The 24,755-nt window shown below is 40.4% G+C and overlaps 1 protein-coding gene across 4 annotated transcripts in view; it reads right to left on the bottom strand.

Moving 5' to 3' along the window:
- TSC2 (TSC complex subunit 2) overlaps positions 1-24,755 on the bottom strand; it is a 37,033-nt gene that overhangs the window by 11,426 nt on the left and 852 nt on the right. The window contains exons 3-33 of one of the 4 annotated variants that reach the window (XM_084296062.1): positions 24,064-24,150; positions 23,326-23,436; positions 22,354-22,498; positions 22,102-22,219; positions 21,582-21,630; positions 21,034-21,159; positions 20,608-20,681; positions 20,145-20,271; positions 19,350-19,493; positions 18,984-19,121; positions 18,663-18,766; positions 17,761-17,842; positions 16,728-16,883; positions 16,258-16,374; positions 15,580-15,702; positions 15,222-15,328; positions 14,477-14,630; positions 13,618-13,740; positions 13,162-13,296; positions 12,463-12,652; positions 11,938-12,031; positions 11,515-11,617; positions 11,200-11,294; positions 8,538-8,669; positions 6,597-6,761; positions 5,801-5,953; positions 5,514-5,626; positions 4,827-5,048; positions 4,173-4,388; positions 2,569-2,637; positions 229-389 (exon numbers count right to left, since the gene is read on the bottom strand). In XM_084296062.1, the coding sequence (XP_084152188.1) occupies positions 229-389; positions 2,569-2,637; positions 4,173-4,388; positions 4,827-5,048; positions 5,514-5,626; positions 5,801-5,953; positions 6,597-6,761; positions 8,538-8,669; positions 11,200-11,294; positions 11,515-11,617; positions 11,938-12,031; positions 12,463-12,652; positions 13,162-13,296; positions 13,618-13,740; positions 14,477-14,630; positions 15,222-15,328; positions 15,580-15,702; positions 16,258-16,374; positions 16,728-16,883; positions 17,761-17,842; positions 18,663-18,766; positions 18,984-19,121; positions 19,350-19,493; positions 20,145-20,271; positions 20,608-20,681; positions 21,034-21,159; positions 21,582-21,630; positions 22,102-22,219; positions 22,354-22,498; positions 23,326-23,436; positions 24,064-24,150 (3,933 nt within the window). The remainder of the gene's footprint in view (positions 1-228; positions 390-2,568; positions 2,638-4,172; positions 4,389-4,826; positions 5,049-5,513; positions 5,627-5,800; positions 5,954-6,596; positions 6,762-8,537; positions 8,670-11,199; positions 11,295-11,514; positions 11,618-11,937; positions 12,032-12,462; positions 12,653-13,161; positions 13,297-13,617; positions 13,741-14,476; positions 14,631-15,221; positions 15,329-15,579; positions 15,703-16,257; positions 16,375-16,727; positions 16,884-17,760; positions 17,843-18,662; positions 18,767-18,983; positions 19,122-19,349; positions 19,494-20,144; positions 20,272-20,607; positions 20,682-21,033; positions 21,160-21,581; positions 21,631-22,101; positions 22,220-22,353; positions 22,499-23,325; positions 23,437-24,063; positions 24,151-24,755) is intronic. The other 3 variants (XM_084296063.1, XM_084296064.1, XM_084296065.1) reach the window with 3 other exon arrangements.

The raw sequence follows: 24,755 nt of genomic DNA, 5'->3' as shown, positions 1-24,755 counted from the left end.
CCCAATACGAAGGAACACAGATCGAGGGCCCTGCATGAAACAGGTATTTACTGCTCCTGCTCCGTTTGCAGTCTCCCATGAGCCACACAACTCAGTCATGACTGTGTGCACATTTTGGTACCACCAGTGAGTAGCTAGAAAAGGTGCCAAGAGGCACAGACAACTTATCCCATGTGTCTGAAGATGGGGTTGCAACACAGCATAAAAGTGCTGTTTGTTTCTGCTTACCCTGCTATACGACTCGTGGGATTTACTGAACCTTTCCTCACTCAAGACTTGTTCAGAACACGAAGTTTCAAAATCTTCACTCTCTGGAGACTCAGCTGGGAACTCGGTTTCCTTGAGCTCCATTTCCGACGGGCTCCCTTCCTCCAGCACTACCGCAGATTCTACCAAGACACAATGCAGAAGAACTGAAGTCTGCACAGAGGCAATAGACTGGCAGGTCCCCCTCCTTTCCTCTGAAGTACCAGCCTTTTCCCTACGGGATTTCAATGGAAGGCCATATTGAATGAGTGGCCTGGTTCTTTCATTTCACGTCATGTCAGCCTTGCTCCTGGTTTCCCTTTTGGAGAGGATACCTGATCACCTTACCCTGACAGCAAAGGCCTGCACCTACGTTTGTCAAAACAAGTGCAGTTGTTTCCAATTGTCACTGATGAACAAGCAGGGGACAGAATGAAGAAAATGGGACCTTGTACATCCATACTCAGCTATGAGGACACACAGGAACTACAGAGATGTAAGGAAATACAAGACTAGCATTAAAAGTTCATCGTTATCCAGGCAGTGAAGAGATCAGTTCTATGCAAGTATGCAAAGAAATTAAGTTTTTCTTGTATTGAAATGTAACGCTCCTGGTGCCTTGTAGTGGCCTAGGAGGAGGTAAGAAATTTTACTAGGAGCCATTTACTTGCAGTTTGGCAGTTTTCCTAGTATGTCTCAGTAGAAGCAAAACAATTCAGCCCTAGACATGTGAAAGGAGAAGAGAGCAGGAGTAATACATGCACTGCAGCAATACTGGGAAACCTGCATGTGGCATCTGATCAGGCAAATGGGTAATGAAACCACACTGACAAGAAAGCTCCTTCGAAGCCCTGCCTACGGTGGAGGAAGTTATTGCAGCGTTTAACCTTGTGTCTACTTCTGGCTGTGACCCTGACCACAGGGATGAGTCTGACCAAAGGCTCCTCCTGGCCTTGCTTTTTGTCTTGAGGAAAAGGCTGGAGAACAGGAGGCTTCCCATTATGCACACAAGGGACTGGAAGACCAATCTGAAAGGCCAAGATTTGTTTTCCAAATTAAAAAAAAAAAAAGAAAAAAGAAAAAAAAAGCACACACCAAAACTAAAGAAAAATCAGCAAAACATTAAAAAAAAAAAATCACTAAAGCAGCTTTTCCTGGATTGATTTCAGCTCGCAGGACCAAAGTTATTTCAAAGAAGCAATTAAGAGTTAGCATTGCACACACATACTTTCAACAAAAAATAAAAAAAAAAAATAAAAGAAAAACAAAACAACGTGCTGATCTGGTTAGCTGTCCAAGCCAGAACACACCTGCATATATCCAGCATTTCCAAGCTTCCCTAGCTCTTGCATCACTGCCAAGATTGCTGGTGTTTTTTAAAAATGAAAATGCTCACTGATTATACTTTAGGTGGGAATAGAAGAATTTGAGCTGAAAGAAGTATAGAAAAACATTTTACTGCAGCATCTTTGTGCTGCTTTAAGAGGCCTATGTCAAAAAAATAAAACAGCAGTTAGGAATGTTCTACACAGAATTTTCCACTGAAGGAAAGAAGATAGAAGGAAATTTCAACCCTCCAATTAAAGTCACAAAGCACTGCAAATCATCAAAGCAATGCAGGGGCTGTGCTCGTAACCTATGCAATTTGATCTCTGCTTAATTTAATGACAAAGTAAATTTTACTGAAGCAGAGACAGTTTTTACACTGATATTGGGCCTCCAAAAAGCTAGAATTTAATCACATTTCCACCTTAAATATATTTATTCTTTTTCTTAAAAAAAAACCTGTAAACCAGCATCCATTTTAACATCAAACTTTTAATACATATTTATCAGCTTCTTTCATCAGATTCTGTGTCCAATTCTGACAGATTTCTGTGGGCTGAGTAGCAGGGGACTTCATTTCTGGGTAGATTGTCCTGTAGCATATTCTATGTTATTCTCAGAATAGGGAGCTTTCACATTTAGCAGAACACAAAGCCAATTGTAAACTGAAGCTGAAAATAAACAATTAATCAAGCTACTCAGACATTTTGACAGGCCATTGAATGCTGTGCCTCATGACTCACAACCCACCCCAGCTAAAAGAAAAGTTGCTTTAAGAAATTGCCTGCACTTGCAAATGTTGCATCTGGCTTGGACTTCTTCATGCTAGTCAAGATCCCATTTGTTGAGAGTAATGAGACCGGGTACAGACAGGAGACATGGAAGGGGAAAATGAAGTATGAGGGATACATTTTCTATGAATCAGAGGTGTTCTTCTATGGCAATACTTTTTTTTTTTTTTTTTTTTTTTTTTCCCTTAAAGATATATAAATATACCTGCCCAGGATATGCTCCTGTGCAACTTCCCTTGACAACTGGACTGGTACATGGAAGAGAAAGAGGCCACTGCAAAGGGAAATCAAGTGAGCAGCTACATCAAAAGGAAGGAGAGACTATATGAAAAGAAAATAAAATTAAAAAGCACAGAGTTTAAAATGTAACCAAGAACCTATTTAAAAATAAAAAATAATAAATAAATAAATAAAAACAAAGGAAAGAACAAGCTGGGATAAGCTCACTAGATGCCAAAGGGATACTTCAAGGGTGCAAGGTTTCAACATGAATAAGGAGGCATAAACACATTCAAACAATGCAGACTCAAACTGCTCTCTTTGAAGAATGCATCTTTGTGAGTTTTAGAAACAGAAAGTTCCTCGGTGATGTCCTAGCACAAACAGAAAACCAGTCTGAGTTTTTCCTGAGATACATACTTTTGGCAAAAGATAGTTTTTAAATGCACAGAAGGGTCTGAAGAGTAGAAATATGGACAAAGACTCACGGATTTAACCTCTTCAGAGGAAGAACACCATGCATATGAGAGTCTTAAAGCAAAACTTCTTCAAAACATTCACTTCACTTGTTGCATCTGGCAGGCTACTGCAGAAGCTAGTATGACCAAAATGATTTTCTCACTGAGTGCCACAGGGGTGGCATTCAGGTGAGTGTTTCTTTTGACTGATCGGTTAATGCCCACATACCACAAATTTGTAGGACTCAACAGGAATGTTCATGGATAAGATTTTTTTCTTCTTTTTAACTGGATTTCCAAAACAACTCATACCATTGATGCCACCTACTCAGAACAGCCTTGCCTGTTGCTATCACCGGTCAATTTTGCTAGCGCTAGTGATGCCGACAGCCTCAGCTAAATGTTGTTGGTGACAGCTCTAAGCTGGGATTCCTGACAGCTTTACAAGTTCCAGCTTGGTCAACAGCAACAACCCAGCATTAACACTTCTTTTCAAAGTAAACTAGCATCAACATCACCAGGCACTACAGCCAATACAGTGACAAACCCTGGCCACGACATTAAAGCCATCAAAGAAAATTCAAGTGATTCAACGGCACCAGTCTGAAGGCTGAACAGTCTTTTTAAAAGGTGAATACATCCGCAGCTGCTGGGATTTGTGCTCTGCCATCTCTGCTGTAAAACAGTGGCAACTAACTGACCCTAGGCTGTTTTCCTAGGAAACTACCGCTGCCAGTGCCCAAAAAAAACTGTAGACAAATGAAAGTGCTGCATGGGAAGATCCATTCACACATGGGATGCTCAGATCAGCGGGAAAGAGAAAAGATCCGTGACTTTACTTTCATTTGGCAAACAGTTATCATGAAACACATGACTCCTGCAAAGAAGCTCCACTGCTCCTCTCTTTCTTATAGTCAAGAAAGGGAGCTACTTTTCTGATGAAACATCAGAAGCAAGGAGGAAGGGAATTTTTCACTGAAAACTACAAAGAGAAGAAGTGATTCCCTTTCTCATTACTGTCACCCCTCAAGCCACTAACTTACATTTCAGGAACACCTACAGCAACTTCAACAGACTTGAAACAGGCTAGTGACAGCTATGCTAGACACACGACTGGCTTGACATCTCTCACCTGTGTTGGAACGTTGGAGAAGCGATGGTTTGGCTGTCCCAGTGGCCAAGCTGGAGGAGGGGACAGAGAGGGACTTGTATAGAGCTGTTTCTCGGTGTTCTTTAAAACGCTCTGCAGCCATGAGTGCATTAGACAGCTCTTGCAGGGGCATATTGTTAATATCTGAAGAAAACGGACTCAGTGGGTTCTCCAGACTCATCAGCCAGCTTGTGTTACCTGGTGAAGAAAATTAGGGAAGAGCATTAAGGACTTCCACTCCAGAAAAACACACATTGTTTTGGATTTTGCAAGTATCCAAACAGAGAATAGATCTCCTCAGTTCTCCTGACATTTGGCAGGATCACTTGGCTGTTTCCTATCTTCAGCACGTAGCTCCCACTACTCTATACCTTGTCCCAAGTCCTTCAAAAACAATCCTTAGTAAACTCATTACCATAGCAGGTCCCCAAAAGGTATTCAAAATGCTCGTTTTAATTAACGATACTAGGTCAGTTATTTTCTCAGGAAACAACTTCCAGCTGAAAAAGACAATTCCTAGTTAATGTACTGCAGTATTCAAGAATTCTGACCTTCAGCATGTCATTAATCCTTCCCTAACAGCAGATGCACGTATGCAACTCAAAAAGAGTTCACTCCACACCCAGGTAAAGATACCTGTTGGTCTGCGCACTAGGATTTCTGCCCAGCCCTGTGTCAGCAGAGGGACATATGCAGCTAAGTTTGCTTTTTCTTTCTGCAGAGGAGTCTGTGGAGCAGGATTAGACTTCTCTGATCGAGATGAAGGAGCAGGAGGACTCTGTGTCCCTTGGGAAGCTGAACCACCAGGGAAGTGGGAGGCTGAGCTGTCTAAGGCACCAACACGTAAGGCATGACCACCTAGCAAGACAAGCACAACACAGAAGGGAAAAAATGTTTAGTTGATACTAAAAATATTTATAGTAATTATTTACTAGTTAAGTAAGTAATAAAAATATCTGAGAAACAGTAAATCTTTTGAGATCCTCTAGCATCTAGAGCATCTAGCACAACACTCAGAACCTAAGAGAGCTTTACCTTGCATGTATTTCTTATAAACCACATGGTTAGGTAGATATAGGTGGTTCTCATTGCAAGTGCTCACCATTTAACCAACCATCAAAGCCTTCCTGCAAGGAAAGGCAAGCAGAAGCAGCACCAGCAGCACTGAGACCAACGGCTGCTGCTACCTGCCCACTGTTAAGTACCAGGCAGGTCCAGATTCTCAGCTCAGTTTAGACACAGGTCTCTTCAGTAGGTGCTAGGACACCTAAACCTGTAACACAGACCCAGCAACGGCAGTAAGACTCCAGGATAGGAATTTACCAGACATGGATCTGACTCTGTTGCGAGAGCTTCTGCAAACCTGCTGCCCAGCTTGAGATTCCAGTTTTGCTGGAGCTTCTTTAGTTTGTCTCACTTGCAAAACAGGGTCTGAGCTGTGAAAAAAAGATATTGGTGATGTTGAGAGAGGATCGTATCATGTCGGACAAATACAACAGTCCTCTTGTGGTAAGAGGAAAACCTTAGAAAAAAAAAAGCACAGTAACAACGGTGGATGTTTAAAGTGACTTTGTTAGGTGGAAGTTTCTAGAAATGCAAGCAAAAATTACCTTGACTCTGTGCTGCTTTGGAACTCTCCAGAGTCTAAGCCAAGCAAGGACCTTGTCCCTGTCCCAACACTTGTAGTGATAGTCACCAGCTTGTTACCAACCAGCCAGGTCTTTGTCCTTCCTCCAGCCAACAGAAACTCACCCACAGGAGACCTAAAAAGACATTTGTGATGAGCACAGCTCCCAGACTGCAAAGCACAGAGCCTCCAGAGGCAGCTGATTCCTTGTGACTACGCAGGAGATAGGTTCTGTTTTCTTCCTTTTTATGGCAACTGAAACATATTCCCCAATCCATGTACGTGTTACCCATCAGGATAAGGGATGAGCTAACTTTCCTTTCATTAGATAGAAGCACTACCACTATTATCCTGGCCACACATTACAGAGCAGTACGGGAACAAGGCTTGTCTGGGCTACGTGTCCCCTTCTGGGAGGGTTTCACAAGAAAAGTGCCCTTGATTGGAAGCCAGCTGGCATGGTACTCAGTTCTATAGCAAAAACTGCTATCGTTAAGCAAGGGCATGGAGCAAAGCAGCGCTCACAAACAGCGTGCCACTGGGGCTACACAACCTTCAGTGCATCTCCTTCTGATCAGCTCAAGGCTGAGGACAAGGCTGGTTGGCTGCAATGGACTTTTCTCATCTAACTTCATATTTACACAAGCCAGATTTTATCTGCAAGAAATGGCTCCTAGGCCTGCCAGAATCTCAAGGGTGTCACAGCCATTTTCCACTGATAAAGTAAAATATAAACCTCAAACAAAAATATTTCTCCCCGGTCACTGACTGACCCCTACCTCTTTGGCACTGCAGTGAAGTTTGAAAAGACATATCGGGCCATCATATCCAGACAGGTCTCAGTGAGTTCCAGATGGAGGTTTTTTAAGTTGTCATCAGCCTGAGCCATTGAATTTTCATCTGCAGAGCCCAGGCTTGAACTAGTGATGGATGTTTGTATCCGACTAGAAGAGAACGTTTCCAACTGACAGATCACATTGCAAAATGTTCATCCCCATCACCCAGAAGACAATATGATGCAGAACCACCTGCCATACATGCATGTGCCAGAATAGAGAAGTGGCCAGACATTAAACCCAGGATGTAATCAAAACATTTTTGGATCTCCTTCATGTCGTGCTTTGTAGATTGTCACTGGAGAATGTGTGTTTTACCTTGAGGTTGAGAAACATCTAAATGACCATCAACTCACTAGGTGAGGCCAGTGCTCTCTGACGTCTGGTGGCCCATGGGCAAGTGTGCCAAGCAAATGGGGAATGGCAGCACCATGCTTTGAATTGGCTAATCTAGAGTGAGGGCAAGCATTCTGTGACATAAGCAACCTGCGGAGTTTCCCAGGCAACATGTTGCCCATGAGCCATAAATCAAGTCTTTCTAGACTTAACTTCATAATATTGTGGTTTACTTTTCCCTCTGTTACATCTCTTTCATATATTGATTTTCTTTTGCTCCAAATAAACACAATAGATATGTTTTTTTAATTCAATTTGAAATAGAAAAAAATTGCACTCTGTACAGGACATTGGCACAAGACTAGAGAGTAGTTCTGCCTTCAAATTAACAAAGTTAGCAATGCGATTTAAAATAATTGCAGTAACAGGTTGGATTGGGATGCTTTTATAAAGAAGAATCCTTATGCCATCATAATAAAAGCTAAACTGAAGTACACCCAAAATTTTACAATGTGACAATTTCTTTGGCATCACTAAGGTTAATTATCTGAGCTTTAATCGCTACAATTTGAATATAAAAACAAGAGAAAAAAAATCACCTAATAGATTAATGAGGATATTAGAGAATCAAGTGCCAGAATGATATTCACTATCTAGTCATGTCAGTGTCTTTCGCCTGAATAACGTATAGCTACAGTCAAAAGCACAAATACATGCAATAAAATCCTATGGGTAGGAATCCTTAATGATCAAGGCACAAACATTCCGGCTCAGATTTCCAATCAGCACAGCAATGTTACAGACAGCAATTTAAATTTCAAGGGAAGCAATCCAAAAATAGGTTTAAAAAACTAGCGTAAATCATTTCATCTTTCATGTGAGCAAATCCATGTTTGTGATTAAAATGTGTTTTCTTTAGCCATAAAAGCAATAGCTTCCTACGGGCTGGGCGTGTTTCATCTTTCACTACTCTATGGAGAGACAAATGAAGGTTTTCATGTCCTTGTATTTTGACCAGAATACTTCTGACAGCCCCCTCTGCATCAAAAAACAAATCCCAAACCCAGGCCAGAACTATTCCTCATAGTTTGGAAAGAGGGCCTGCACTTAAGTTGGCAGAGCATAAAAAGCATCTCCTGCAGCAAGTCACTGCTTAGAAAGCTGAAGTTTCAGTGGGTTTTAACCAGTATGCTCACTTACACAGAATGCAACCTTTTTCTTTTTTTTTCTTTTTTTTTTTCCCCATCACCATATTTTACAAATCGATTTTTTTTCTTGCAAAAGCATCAGAGAACAGGGCAAAGCAGACATACACAACACACGGGGCAATGTGGCAGCCCAACAGCCAGTATTGGGAAGCCATGGAATATCCATGATGCTTTCCCAAAACCTAGACTGTGGCCAGGAGCAGGTTTTTTTTTTTTTAGTGTGGATCAAAGTCATGCAAGCATCCCACATGCAAATCCACCCTGCTTCCACCCACCCTTGCAGTAAAATTTCCAAGTGCTGAATTGCTCTTGGATTCTCCCCACTTAAAAGTGCCTCTACCTGCGGACCACATGTTCAGACACACTGATGCTGCGGGATCGGAAGGCATCAACTGCAGAGGATTCTTTCAGCTCTTTCACTGGAGGAGAGTTATTCAAGCCTTGCTTTGCATTTTTGGCTAGTCTTAAACTACTAGGTGGAGAAGCACCAAGCCCCATAAGAGGTCACAGGAAGGGAGGAAATCATTGAAGGGATGTAGGTTGAAAGGTCACAGGTCACAGGGTCAATATTGGGGGATCCCGGAGGGTGATGTAAAATAAAACAAATGCCAAAAAAGGAAAATAAAAATTAAAACGTACAAACAAGCAGAGCTGAAAGCATTAAAAAGACAAACCACATTTTGAAAACAAGGTTTTAAATGTGCTACAAAACAAATGAAATTAGTACAGGTTAAAACAAAAAAACTGATTGAAATGATTGTTGGAATACTGAACTGTTAAACAAAGGCAAGAGAATCTTATTGCTAATTTGGCACAAAGTTCTCAAGTCTGAGAAGGTTTGTGCAGTTCTGCCAGCTCTTGTGTTATCTCACCTCAACAATTCAGCACAGCTAAAAAAATAAAATGGCTACTTACACAAAGACCAGATCCCCAGATCCTAAAATGCTTTACCAGTACCAGGTAGCAGCACATTCTTCCCAGAGAGACAGGAATCTAACATTGTCAGGTCTGGCCTGAGCCTGAGCTTCAACTCTGAACCACAAAAACTTACCAGGGTCGGTGAGAGGTGTCCCTTGGCTCAGATCTTGAGACACTGGGGGAGACTCAGCCTGTCTGAAACTGATCCTTCTCGCACTGCACTGCATGGATGCGGGGACAAGAAGGCAAACATCCTCTCCACTGCTGCTGACTGCATGATGCTTTTGTCAAATAAGCTATCTTACTTCAGGTGGATCAAGATAACCCACTTGACTTTCAAGAGGAACAGAAAAGAAGATAAGCCTTCACACTGTCTGGTGCCAACCACATGTGGCAGATGACAGCAATTAACATCTAAGAGGCACTTCAATTAGTCACAGCTGAGCTGCATGCCTGGCTGGGCACCAATAGGTAGGTAACAGTTGGTTCAGCAGTTCACATTGCCTTATGTAAAATGAAGATACCCATTTAACCCTTTTGACTCTTCCTAAACATCATTTATTTGCTCTCCTCCTTTCAGTGAATGATTACGTTTCAGATAGTCACCTGGATGGATTAGAGTTTATTTCTCCTCCTCCTCCCCCTGACCTCTGACAGGTTACATTTCGGCCACAACTGGAGATGTGACCACAGAGAGCAGAGACCCACACTGAGATAATCACCTACACCAACACTGCCATTCAGCAGCCTTGAAAATTGTTGGAATCTTCATCTCTTTCAACACCCAGCACCTTAGCTAGAGCAGAGAAATGCTTATTCTTCAGGGTTCAAAGCACAAAACCCAAGCACACAAGTTTCTCAAGCAAGGAAGCAGTTATCTGCTCAAAGCTGTTTCTTCTCTCATTTAGCTAGAATCTAAACTCGAAAGCAGAGGCATCACTGCCATTCTGGTGTTTCAAGTTGCTGTCTGAGTACAGCCCACACTCCTCAGCAGAGATTTCTATGAAAGTGATCCTGCAGCATGAGCGAAAGCCTTTAGATACAGTAGTATTCCAACCTGGTTGAATTTAACAGGTTTTTTTTGGAAAAAAAAAAAAAAAAAAAAAGCTTAGCTGAAATTCTAATTCAAGAGACAAGTGTCAAAAGGCTTCTCTTCCAAATTTCTGAATGAAAGAGGAGGAGATGGGAGAGATGAAACACAAAACAGGGTTTACAGCTATAGCATTAGGGCAGGGATGGTGTTTCTTCATTGCAAGATACTCGCTGAGCCTTGCAGTTAAAGTAGAGGCACTTTCCCCAGGGTTCAAATGCCACTGGATGCGTACTGCATATTAACACTGAAGCAAGTTAAGTGAACCAATTTAGGTATGTCCTACAGGTAAAAGGACATTAGAGAACCCCTGAATGCCTTCCAACCAATACTCTTCCATCCCTGCAAATGTTACTTTGAAAGACTACTGACAAGGTACATTCTGACTTCTAAAGATACCAGGCTTTGCTTAAAACTGACTTACTGCTTTCAAAATTAAAAAAAAGGATCAGGCCGTTCAGCCACAGAGAAGGCAGCTGTCTGCCACCCAGCACATTGACTTGAGTGATATCACTATGGAAAAACACATTTTTTGCTATCTTAATTTATACAGGTTGCTAATCAACATAATTTACCTCGCGATTGTTTGTAATAGTCATTAGAGATCAATTATTAAAAGGAATAAATACTAACAATATGAATATGGTTCTCTACTACTTCTGGTATTACCCTTCTCTATTCTGGTAGCAGTGTACCTGAAAGAACCATTGCTTTCCAAAAATTAACCACAAAAAACCCACACCTTAGCCTAAAAACTTACAGAACAGTGATGCCTTCATACGTACTACCAGACTGTCAGACACATTTGATTTCAACTTCTTACCAAACTCAGTTTGTCTTTTACCAATCCCCTGACCTAAAGAGGTTTACTTTGCTTGCTTAAATGCACTGTCAGATTTTGGATAACTAGACAGCTTCCTTCCAAAAAACACAGGAATGGTGTGAGCACGAGAACAGGGAACACAAGACCCTCCTGGAATCTAACATTATTTACCTTTTTGGCCGCTCATTGAGGCTTGTACTACGAGCTCTGAAACTGTCCTTCTCAGGTGTGTCATCAAATGAAAGGAGGACATTCGAGCGCAAACCCTGCCAATTGAGACAAACAAGTAACAGCTGGAATGAGCAGGACTTGCAGCTGAAAGACCACAATCCTGGCCAATGCACAAGAACTCACATTTAGTCTTGAAAAAGAAGTTAACAAGAAAATGAGCTTTTCTCTGGCTTCAAACAGAACCTTTATACTTCTCAGACCAGTATAAGCTGTCCTTTTAATTTATGTACTGTTTGATTCAGTAGTATCCATTACCTTTGTAATATAGGGGACGAAGTCCTTTCGGAAGGGAAGGCGACACCGAATGAACCACATAGCTATCACGTGATGGGCCAGGCAAACAATGTACTGGTTAAACCTAAAACAGCAAAAAGATCTCCACAGAGTTTCATGCTGCAATATGATGCCATTCCAGAAGTGAACAGAGGGACTTTTCTATCAGAGAAATAGAACTACTCCTTTACCTACTGTAAGTTTCAAGAAAAAAAAGTTCTATTTATGAAAAACAGACATTTTGTCTGAGGAGATTATGTCCCACCTTCAGAAAAGGCTTAGAGATACCAGAATGAGGACTATCAAATACATAACCTTGATCCGAGTGCTACAAAAAAAAGCTTATCTTATTCTCTTTATTTTACAGATGAAGAAGGAGAAGAAGCGTGTTTGCTATGAACTTACTTGGAAGGGTTTGTGTAGGGTAGGGAGATGGCAAACACACTGGCATACTGCTCTGCTGCAAAGTTCCTGTAGAGGTGAGGGAGCCTTGCTAGAGCTAGAACAGTTCAAGAAGAAAACCAGCACAGGTGAGCTTTGAACATGAGCTGTTCAATACCAGAATTCAGTTTAATTTGAATTGTTTTGTTTCTTCTAAATCATCAACTGACATGAATACTAACATCATGGCATAACTTCGCACTATTTAAATTGTAAGCAACAAGGCAGAGAAAACAGCTTCGTATTTCCCATCACTGTACGGTGGCACTGCACAAAACATGTCTCTTTCTTCAGTGTGTGCAAGTGCCTTAAATAGAAAAGCAATAACAATTAAGAGATGATCAAACATTGATATTTTGAGGATGGTGAAAGGGAATTACCAAAAAAACAAGAATTTGCTGACTAAATGCAACCAAAATACTTATATTCAATGCAAACAAAACATTTACAACTGTAGAAGATCAAACATAGAGGAACATTACAACTTACTTGAAAGAAATTCTAAGAGAGGGATTGCCATATTGGCTGTAGCAGAAATGTGGGTTAATTTGACTATTAGGACAGGAAGTGCCTTTATGATGATGTCAGGCATCTCGACACTACAGACAGAGAGTGCCACAACGCACTGGTTCGCACAGCGATAAATAAGACCATGTTCTAGGCAGTACACGATTTCACGCTAGAAGAATAAAAAAAAGAAAAAGGTCATAATGCAGGGAAGAAAAAACGTGACATATCTCTTGACTTCAATTAGCATTTTAGAATAATTTGCAAAGTATAGCTACCATAAGGCCTGTATGATACACATGAATTCTTATCCAAAATGCACCAGAATCCTAGAAGAGGCTGCATGTATTCTAGGCCAAAATCTTACTGTGGGACATAATCAGGTAGAAATTTTAGAAATTATTACTTAAGCTTCTGATTAAATACAGGGATGTATCAAATCCTTTTTAGGGACAATTTTTGTGTCTTTCTGTTCAATTTTTACATTTACCAGGGTCTTCCAGCAGAAGGTAAAGTCACTCAGCAATGTGTGAGTGGGGGAATAGGTATAGATGGAGAACAGTGAAACCAACTAACCAGACAGTTACTGCTGCAAAGTTAGAAAAGTGAAAGAGAAGGAAATACTCCCCTACACAGACTCAACCCTGTCATTTCCCCCTGACACATACAAGTTTCCCCTACCTGTTTAGCCTTGTCCAGATAATTATGGTAAGATATTAATGCCGTCAGCACTGGTACTACAGCCAGATGCAAATCAGTGCGAGAGAAGCCTTCTGGGGTACCATGGAGCCTGTCAGTCGTCTTTTTGTCTGTGAGCTGATATAGCACATTAAGTTAGAACACCTTACACTAAGAATACTCTCTAAAAGGCAGTGGAAAGGCACTGCCCATAGCCACCTTTGCATAGGTGTCTGTATATATATATATATATAATACATATATAAAGAACAAAGACCGATTACTAAATACCTAAAACAACCCTCACAAAAAGGGAGGGTGAGTGAGGACTGACAACAAGCATGATAACATACTAAAAATACTATACTTCAGAATACTAGACTGAAGAAAAAAATTCCAAAAAATATCAGGCAAACTAAGAATCTGATGATTATATATCAGTAGGGCATGTGACATTACCATACAGCTCAGTGCAGATGCCAGGAGGTCTATGTTACAAGGAGAAGTTAAAAAGAGCACTTTATAGCGGAGAGATTCTGGCAATTTGTTGAGGACCAACTTCAACACCTTCCAATCTGTCTCCTGGAAAGAAAGAAAAAAAATAGGGTGAAAAATTTTTGTATGATGAATTCTATTCATTTTGAAAGCAAGACCAATCACATTCCAGACATACCATTTCCTAGGCAGATGTATTTCTTGCCGTGGTAGCTACATAAAAAGAAGTGACATTTATCTGTCACAAGTTACTGCCTGTCTTTCATCCAGCTCTAGGTGCAATACTGAAAACTGAAAACCGACTTGTATCCAGACCTGACTGAGCTCAACCAGACAGAGCCAGAATTCAACTCTCCTAACCACTAGTATAAATGAGCTTCCAGAGCAAGACACCCTCTCAGAACGCAACGATGTCCAAAGCCAGCATTAATGAGCAAATTACACATATATTTCATTAGCAACTGGAAAATTTACCAATTTTCATTATACTTCAAAAACTTGCAATTAGACAGTTTCTTTTAGTTTCAAATGCCCTTTCAGAAATAAACAAAGATCAAAGAATCGTCCTAACAAATACATTTTTGCCTTTGTCTGCTCTGAAGCAGAGCACAATGAAAGCCTTGCTGAGTTCCTAAAGAGCTGAACTGCTGCTCCGACTGGTGGTTATGAAGTTGTACAACTACACACAGGTGCTCAGGGAGAAGGATTTAAGTATTGCTTTTTAGGCATTACTTAGATTCTCTGGGATGGCATTCTCTAGCCAGACATTTTCAGTTGACATATCTCATATGAGGATGGTAGCTGTCATTAAGGGGGGACATACTTGCTTCAAACACTGCAGAAGGACACCAAATACCATCGAGTATGGCAAATGCCCTATACGGATGGTGGTGTTCTGGGAAGGCACACTGGGACTTCCTGAAGGTGGAGAGAGCGTACCAGTTGGCTTTTTCTCAGAAGCTCTCTTCTCTGCTTCTCTGCAACATGGGAATGCAGAAAAATAATGTAATGTAAAATGAAGACAAGAACAGCCTATCCATATTACCTACAATGCTACCCTATTTGGTAGCTAGTTTGATACCCAAACAGCAACACAATACTATTTGCAATTAAAAAACATGGGATTGCCAAGTAGACCAAGGTTTTGGTTTGGTCAGGATAAACGCTTTTTCTATCCAGACCCCTAGCAAATTTAGAGAGGTATCCTTTGTGGTATGTTACACAGGAAACATCAGAACGAACTATAAAATTAAAATAGCCAGATCTGTACAAATCATTGAATCAAATCTCAATAGGAGCACTGGTTCCAGACAGGAAATTGCAAACATTTTTGTGAATTTTTGAAACAGAACTTCCATGTCTGGGATTGGTAATTCTGTAGACAAGTCATTTGAAAAAGCACAGAGTTATTAGTTGAGACCATCCTAAGCTGCAACTATAGAGTTGCCTAGCAAGAGATTCATCGGGATTTGGAAGGTTTAGACAAACTGGAGATGAACTATTAAACTCATGCAAGAATGTAGAATAGTTCTGAAAACAGCATTTGCTAAATGCTATGAGAAACCTACACAAATTCACATAGACAGTAAGGGCTGAATCTCACTGCTCCATCCTTGTTGGAAAGGCCAAGACGGTGGAGGGAGTCGGCTCGAAGCATCAGCAGGAAATCAAATACCTGCAATAGACAAGACACTGGAGTAACTAAAAACCCAAGCCAGTCACACACTCTCCCACCTCCCATTCTCCCACCTGCAGGCACAAAGGGATTTTTTCCAGATGCTGTGGCTAGTTCTGTACTCCTACTAGCCAAGAAATGCTTAATTTTGCTTCTGACCAGCTCAACAGAACACACTGCCCACATGCAATCCAAGATTCCCAGAGACAGCACACAGCTCTTGACCTACAAGTACGGGTTACTGCTCATACCTGCAATCTGATGCTGCTAGCAACAGGTAGGCTGTACGCGTACATATAGTGGCGCTGGACGTGGTGAATCAGCATCTCGTATACACGCATTGCGTGGCTGGAAGGCAAGCTGTAGAGTTTTGTCTACAAAGGAACAGAAACACAATCTAACACAATCTGACACTGGTTATTCAGAACGTGTATCTGCACTGAGAATTCAAAAACAACACAGCTAAGACTTGCTCCTGAAAGCAAGATGAACAGACCAATCTAGTCAGAACCTCTGCAGAGACTTCAGAGCAACTTTGCCTGGCTTCAGAAGGGCAGTGTTCAGAACAAACAGCTCTTTGCAATTGCTTCAACTGTATCTCAGGATATGCCACCCAAACACAGTGGATCTATTCAAGGTTAGGAGCCAATCTCCTTCTGCTACAGCTTATGAACACATCTGCCCTCCATATGTGAAAATGCATTCATATTCACTGTACAATGGTAATTAAGAGAAAAAAAAAAAAAAAAAAAAAAAAACTTTTAGCAGTCACACAATACCCGAAACAAAAGAAGTGACCAGAAAAGTTAAACTTTTAAGTGTGCAGATCAAAAGGCAGATAATAGAAGTTGTCTGGAAAAAAAAACAACAATGGAGTCTAGCAGAAGACTACTCTGAAGAACACTTGTTTAACACTCTGCCACGTTTACCTGAAGAATTATCAGGAGTCCAAGAACTGCTGTCTTGACATCCTCCAGAGAAGCAGAATATGATAGCAAATCCCTCTCTTCCAGTTCAGATGGAGATGAGAGAGAATGTGCAGCCACCTGTTTAAAATAAATAAATAAATAAATAAAATAATAAAAAAAAGAAATATAACACAACACTTTAAATCCACAGCACAACTTTTCTTTAATTCTATCTTGGAAGATCAAACAAGACCACAGAAATTCACCCTTGCTGGAAATTCTGCAAGCTCTGTCACATAGCTTGGATGTATGTTCACAGGGTTTTGAAAGCTCTGTGCTCCGTGCCTGCATCTATAAAACCCAGCAATTTTCCAGTACCCTGCTGATCCATGCAAGTCGTAAGATTCATGGGTTAGTCTCCTCAGCCACTATAAGAGGATCTGGCAAAAGCCGTCATGATGCTACTGACAGTTGAGCAAACTCTGCCTCACCTTCTCTATGATATCAAGCAAGCTGTTAAAGTGATGCGTGTTGCAGCCTTCAGCAAGGTCTACAAGTAGCTGAGTGGCCAGTTTTCGAACTTGATGGTCCTTATCCTCTGGAATGTGAGCCAGCTGAGAGATCACAACTAAGTTTATCAGCTCTTCCTGCAAGAGAACAGACTTTAATAAATCCGTACATTTTGCTGTCAGTTTTTCAGTCAGCATGTTAAAGAGGCAAACAGAACAAAAACAACACTGGTATCAGGCTTGTTCCTCAACTAACCATTCGGTTCCTTGATCTTTCCTCTTCCCTCCAGTTAAGTATTTCTGTATATCCCTCCTTCCAAACATCTAACACTTCTGTTGAACTTGGATTCAATGTTTTGGCTTTCATCTTTTCTACAGACAACGTCAATAGTCTTATCTGAGCCTGGGCTAAGGGAACTCTGTGGGGCTTTTTTTTTTTTTTTTTTTTTTTTGACAGGCAGGAAATATGACAGTAACAGGTTTTCATGTTTTCATAAAACTTCAACGAATCCAAGAAGCACCTCTGCCCCTTCTGTCCTCTGACACACTCTGGGTACATTCCGAGGAACTGAAGACATCTCCTCTCTCAAACAGCTTCCATCTTGGATCACAATTAAACTGGAAGCACCAAGACAAGTCAATCTACCCACATCAGATTCTGTTCAGACCTCACCTTTTTACAAAGATTTTAAATGAACTCATCATCTCTCACCCTAACCTTCTGTTCTTCCAAAACACGACGTATATGGAATTAATGACTTTAAAACAAGGAAGTGAATCCATGAACAAGGATGTCTTCAAAACACTTCACAGCAGCTCCCACTGCAAGTCACACAGACCTTTACTCAGCTAAGGGCAATTGAAAGGCAAGCTCTCCTAAAGCAATGTTTGTTGTGTTCAACATCTAAAGCACAGTTCTGTGCATTCTTCAGTGGCAGAGATGACACCATAAAACGCGCCTCGCCAAAGCCTTTAAGATCTCACACATAATCATCAGGAACAGATAAACACATACCTCATAGAACTGTCTGTTAATACTCAGTACAAAGGACAACACATCCAGAACTTTAATACGAACAGCACTACGGCTTTCATTCCTAAAATAGAAAGAGCAAATTCAAGATGAGTGAAATGAAGTTGCTGGTATTTAGGTGAGGGGGGAAGAAGAGAAAACGAAAATAAAACTAAATCAAACTAAGAAATTTTTTAAGAGTTAGAACACTAACTGTTAGAGGGCAACTCAGCCTTCAATTAATGTCTCTACATACAAAATCAGATTCAAGAACAAGTGGAAACTAGAATCCCAATTCAACTTTTTTCCTACAATTCAGCTTTTACTACTGCTGAAAACCTGTAACTGCAGCTTTTCCACTTCCAGTCCAAACTAGGAAGTGTATGTCAGAAGAACAAGTGCTCTGGCAAGGAAATTCAAAATCAAACACACAGCAGAAAGATCAAGCTGTTCCTCAGCAACATTTCACAAATGAGACAAGTTTTTTATTGGTGCACGCTGGTATTTTAGAGCAATAACAATATTTTTAGGCGTGCCAATTCAAAGACAGGTACTACTTTAATATTGGATAACCACATACAGCCTCACGGCTTAACAGTAAATTCTTGTTTGGTGTCAGAACCATAAAGTGCTGTGCAGTGGAGCACGTAACTGCCTAAGTTAACTGGAATAGCACCATCCAATGGAAATAAAGGAAAGTAGGGAAAAAAAGGAACACAAATAACTCAGTGGTAAGATTTTCTTCTGCTAAACAAAATTCTTTCACATACTATGCCCTGGAACTACCATACTTATTATCGGTCACTCACTAACATTAGACCTTCAGAAAACAAAGTTACTTAACATGGAAAGGTAGCAAGAAACATTTGAAAGTACCTTGTATTCATAGAATTATGATTTCATACCTGAAGAATCTCTCCATTAACATCTGCAGGTTGTGAATCCAACCATCTTTGGCAGGATGAATGGACTGTGCTCTGTACGCTATCAAGTTTAGTACAGAAGATTCCTTTCATGGAAAGATTAAGATTTTTTTTTAGTGTATAAACAAATAAAACACATTCATTTTTTGTCCTCCCTCTAAGAACAAGGTTCATGCAAAAGGTAAGTCCTTGCTGATGTTTTCTAACCACTTGTTATTTCAGGACTTGCAGTTTTCAGCTGTACTGAGTAACAAAACTGTTTCAACTGGCCGTAAAGAAAGAAGATAACAGGGAAAGTCTTACTGGTCTCTGATCAGCACATCTTTCCACCAGCTCAAAAAATCTCTCTTCAGAGCCATGAAATTCATTCTGGTCACAGAGTTCTTCTACTGTAGTCAAAAGATCATGTACAATGGACTTAAGTTCTTGGCTCTCTAAACTCTGAAACAAAAGGCAAAAACATTCCTAAAAGACTTCTACTTTACCAGAAAGTACTAACTTTTAAATATAAACAGAAAACTCAGCTGGTAGCCACAGAATCGAGAATAAGATGAAACTTTCATCTGACTTCAAAGTGCACTAGAGTGTACAAACAGGAGAGGAATTTTCAAAAATATTTATGGCACATTCTTTTAATTGAAAGCACATCAAGATAGGCTCAACACTTACCTGCAGCTGTTGCAGTAATCGCTCAATGATGTCCAAAAGGATATCCCACGTTACAGCCTGCAGCTCCTTCCCATACTTCTTTATCAGACGTGTTATGGACAGAACTATCTCATAAGATACAACTGCATTGGGACATGTCATGGCCTGGAATACAAAGTGCTTCAGTTAGTTAACAGTTGGTAAGTCATGGTCAGAAACCCTCTCAAATTCAAATGAAAGATGCCTTGCTCAGTATGAAGTTAGCCTGAAGGCCAGTAATAAATAAATCTAAGTCAATATACACAAACACCAAAACAAAGAACCATTTAATGAAGTGGTTGCACCTTCCTGCAAGCAGCTGTAGATCAGATGTCAAATAAAGCCCCGTCTTGAAAACAGGCATGTGAGGTTTTAAAGCTACAAACTCCTGCCTGATCCACTTGGACAAGAAAATTTTAATGGAGCTCTGAGGACACCGTCCCTCAAACTTTTGTATCACACTCTAGAAAGAGGGAAAGCTTTTGCTTGATTTTTATTTTTTAAACTAGCAACCACAACACGGATATTTTATAAAAAGAATTCAGAGTTTGCATTTCTGGCCAACAGAGATACACAGATACTCTAGAAGGAGGCCTCAGTTTTAAACCTAAAACCTCTGTTGTTTTATTCTTTCTCTACGCTTCATCCAGCGTACCCAATTGCTACCTTTCAGCCACAAAAAGATTTCTTTGGTGTAGGGGACTACATTTTTGCTCTAAATCTGTGCAAGTCTGGATGTATACCTGGTTAAAAAGTTCCTCCAGCATCCGATCTTACCTTGAGGAATGAAGGCAGCACTGAAGTTGGGGAGTTCTTGAGTGAATTTAGGCGATGAGCACCCCAGAGAGCCATCCCAACGAAGAACACAGCTCCTCTCAGCAGTGCAGCATCCGCCATGTAAGCTCTGTGAACAGATGGAAAGAAAACCTTAGACCATGCTAGGCCACAAGACTCAACAGGAATACAAACTATCACAGCAGTAATTACCAGCTGTTATACATTTGAGACTTGCACAGCAATTTATAAACATTAAACATAACAAACCATTTAGTATGATTTTAGTTTTAAATGAAGGAAAAATAAATTCAGAAAAGCTAAAAAATGAGCATTTCAGCAGCATAACTAGGATTCACTTCTAAACACCACAACTTTCAGCCTATTCCTCTGAAATCAGTGATTCTCTGTCTACCTCAATGGGTAGACAAAATTGATAGGATTTGTTTAGATAGACCTTCTTTACCTGTCCTCCATGATCCTGCACATGTTGTAGATGGCACTGTGTCCCAAGTGAGTTCCCAGAAGGTTGCGCATAAGCTGCAAATTCAAAGAGGACACTCCGATTGTTAAAATGCTCCTTAGCCTAAATATGCAGTCAGCAGGCCAACCGAAACTGTTTATGGTAAGTGAATGCGTTCCATGCCATTTCCACACAACAGAAAAAGTAGCCCATCACATCAGCTGAGACAGAAGCACAGATATGTTACATGGAAGTGACAGAATTCACACTAACAGCATGCTGATCCCTTAATACTTGAAACAGTTATTAATTTATTTAAACTTAAAACCAAAGTGAAATTCATGGCAAACATTTGCACACACATGGCCCTTCATCTATGAGTCCAAAACAGTGAAGTCATTAGAAACAAAGCTACAAGAAAGTTCTGACCTTCCAGCATGGCTCGCAGAGCTCCTTTACATTGATGGTACGGCACAAAGTGATGATAAATACTGGCAGATTCTCTGATGGCAGACAATTATAGCAAACAACAGCATCTAGGACTTGCAAGGAAATCTTTGGAAAAGAGAAAGATAAAGTGGTTATACACTTCTCTAGGATCAAAATGGGTCAAAACTTAAAGCTGACAGACCCAGGAAATCTTCTGGAAGTCAAAGGGGATAGAGATATGTCTTTTTTTGTCTTTTTTTTTTTTTTTTTTTCCTTTTTTCACTCAGTGCAGTATGGAAAGACATAAAAAGCACTGTTGACAAACTGAATTGCTTATCAAATTTATGCATGCTCTATTTCTTTTAGAATAAAATTAATATTTGTATAAGAGAGATGATGGCTTACAAACACTTTATAACGTATTAACTCTCTTCTAAGATAAGAATAAACTGGGATGCGAGTCTGATGATCTGATTTTGTTTGTAGCAGATACAGTTTCAAAGATTTTCAAAGAACTCTCAAAGTACTCAGAGAGTCAAATTACTGACCTCTATGTCCACAGATGATGAAGTCTGAATGCACAAGATACATATCTTGCTGTTAGGAAAGAACATTTAATTATAATTGTTTGCTTAATATGATTTTAGGCAAATTACAAAGACAAAACAGACAAGTAAACTGGCGTGTTATTTTACTTATCATTCCCCCCCTTTGGCTTTGTTGATAACATTCCTAGGAACAGTACAACCTTCTATAAACAGGTTACAGATGCACTTAAATGACCTCTCAGGATGCCGATGTTAATAAAATAGCAGACAGAGACCCCTTGTGAGACTAAGCAATGCGGTCAGGTTAATCACATGAAATGGGGAAAACACATGCAACACTTTAAACTAAAATGAATCTGAACATTGCAAGAAAATCAAGTATCTGTCAGAAGTGACAGGTATGACCTGGAATGAAAGAGATCCAGATCAGATGAAAAAGATTCCACTTAATCTGCATATTGATCTGCAACTTTGCCCCATAAAAAGCCAAGAATAAGCATTTAGGGGTTAAAAAACTTACTGGACCATGTCAGCTACATAGTCTTCCAGATAACAGCTGTTGAATTTCACCAGGTTTACTAAAACCAGAAGGAACTCAGAAGACAAACCAACATCCATCCACTGTAGTACAAAGTCAGCTAAAGGAAGAAAACAAATCATTACACTATGCTTTTTACCCAGAAGTGTTATCACTACCTGTTTCTTTTATCACTGAATACCTGCTCCTTGGCTTATTCCCAGAAAATTTAAGAGAGGTAAAGACAATACTCACCCAACTCTTCTTCCAAATAAGTGATGTAACGCCCATTCTCTGTTAGAGCCTTGAACACTTCAAGCCGTTCATGCAAGTCTTCATTGGAGGGATAGTCCTTAATAACTTTAAAAAAATGTGCTCTGAGAATTCCTAATCTCTCACCCTTGGGGGGAAAAAAAAAAAAGAAAAGTGGGAGAGAGAAATGACAGTGTCAGTAAAAAAATAAATAAATAAAGACCTGGACCTGATCAAGGTCTGTAGCAGTAAGCTTGATTGATGCTTGAAATGATTTTATTTTCCTACAGGCTACAAAAGTCTTGAAAATACTTTCATCTCTACTGGCTACTGACAATAGCTCAGGACTTCTCAATCTGTTCTAACATTTATTTATCAGAATTCAGGGCCTGGAAGCATTTTGTCCAGCAATACAGACAGCATCCAATGCACAAGTAAACCAAAGAAACTGCAACAGACTGCACTGTCAAGAGAGCATTTAAAAACAGGAACAAAACAGAATTGATACCTATTTTTTTCCCAGGCATCTACCCTTATTTTTTCAGGATACTGAAAAGTAGGACTTTGGTCTGGTACAGTCTTGTGTTTGAATAGCACACTGTGAAATCCGAAGAATTCATAGCATGCTTAACTTGGCCAGGCTAGAAACGCATTTCATACAGAACCTCTTGCACACTTGACATGCTGAAACATCAGAAATGGCTGCAGACTAGGACTGATATGTCTGGACAAAGAGCATAAAACTGTGTTTTATTACTCCTGAACTTAACCCAAAGTATTCTTTAAAAAAAAAAAAAAAAAAAAGTCAAGCAGATTTAAGTTAAAAGGCTGCCTCTTCCCATTTACTCAGCACAACCAAAAAAAAAAAAAAAGAAACATGGAAAGTCAGAGGAAAAAGTTGCCCGATATTTTTCACGTCATACTCTGCATGAACCCCAGTTCAAGTACAGTGTTTTTTCTAGACTTTGTTTTCACCTGTCCTTGAACGATTGACTTCAGCAGATGAAGAACAGCGTGTCTGGCTTCAGCTGGGCGCTCTGGCTGGAGCATATCGGCTACCACTTTCCATATAGCTTCCACCGCATGCTGAAAACAAATGCAAGAGGCAGTAGTAGGACAGGTAAGCTTCTTCTGGGATCTTCACCCAGTAGAGGCTAGTCATTAATTACAGCACGTTAATGGACAAGACCTCCAGGGATCTCATGGCTGGAGTTCCCTTTTCTGAGGGAAACTCTCACCTTGCCAGTCATAAGCTCAGGTGAAGCATGTGTGATACCAAATCCTGGCCTGTACAACCCACACCCCAGTACCTGAAGTTCTTCTTTCACACATTTGTGCAGAAACCTTCACTTAAACATGAGTTTAAAACCAATTTGAAGTTGCTTATTAACAAGACAGCAAGCAAGCACCTCCCCTGCAGGATTAACATCATCTCCAGCAAGCTGTCCTGATCAAGCCTGTGTACAGGCAGCGTTCTCCTTCCATTTAGTTCAAGAAGCCCGTCAGCTACATGCTCTCTGCTCTGCAGCTGCTAGGCTGGACCAGACTAATGTCCTTGGCGTGTGGGCCACCCCTTCACAGGTTTGGACAGCACAAAACGTTGTTTCTGGGATTACCAATTTGAATTAAACTACAGGAATCTCTTATGATAGGCCAAGAGCTGTTGTTTAAATTTTCAAGCTTCAAACATTCACCACACACTTTGAAACCTACCTCTTCGATTTTTTTGGTTTTTGCCACTTCACAGATTTGGCTGATCGCTCGTATCCTATTACTTAATCCACATTCTATGCTCAGTTCCTGGAAAGAGATGGAGAAATAAGCTAAAAGCGCATCTTATTAGAAACACTTATCCATTTCCCAAGGGGGATCACGAGATGTTTGAAAAAGGAGTTTTCAAACACATTTGCCCAAAATGATCTAACTATTAGTCATTATTACTGGAGCTTTTCAGGAATTTCTCCAGAAACTTTTTTCCATGAGCAAACAACGATTTGTCAGAATGAGAACTGCCACAGAACTTGAGCCAAGCAGCTTTGCACTAAAGGTCAAAACATCTCATTTTCTTTAGAAAAGTTAATAACTCGCCAACTGCAGCACTCATCCATCCATACAGAGGAGGCAGGCAGGTAAAGCAGGGATATAAGTCTGGCTCTCCAGCTTCCAGCAACACAGCTGCTCCAGCACAGGCAGTGAGGGATTCTGGTCTCTTTCTCTCTTGTATGTGTCTTCCTCCCTGTGTGGCAACTGTTCTGTTTACGGACTTGCTGGACCAATTACTGGAATCTTTTTTTTTCCCACAAACCCATGACATCTTCATAAAACAGAAAGTTTCCAGCTTGCGCTAACTGCCACTACATAAATTTAACCAAGCTCGGACCGTGCATGCCAAGCAACACATTTTG

The sequence above is a fragment of the Netta rufina genome (genome assembly GCF_964035555.1).
Source record: "Netta rufina genome assembly, chromosome: 15".
Classification (NCBI taxonomy): domain Eukaryota; kingdom Metazoa; phylum Chordata; class Aves; order Anseriformes; family Anatidae; genus Netta; species Netta rufina.
This window is presented reverse-complemented; position numbering and strand designations above follow the sequence as displayed.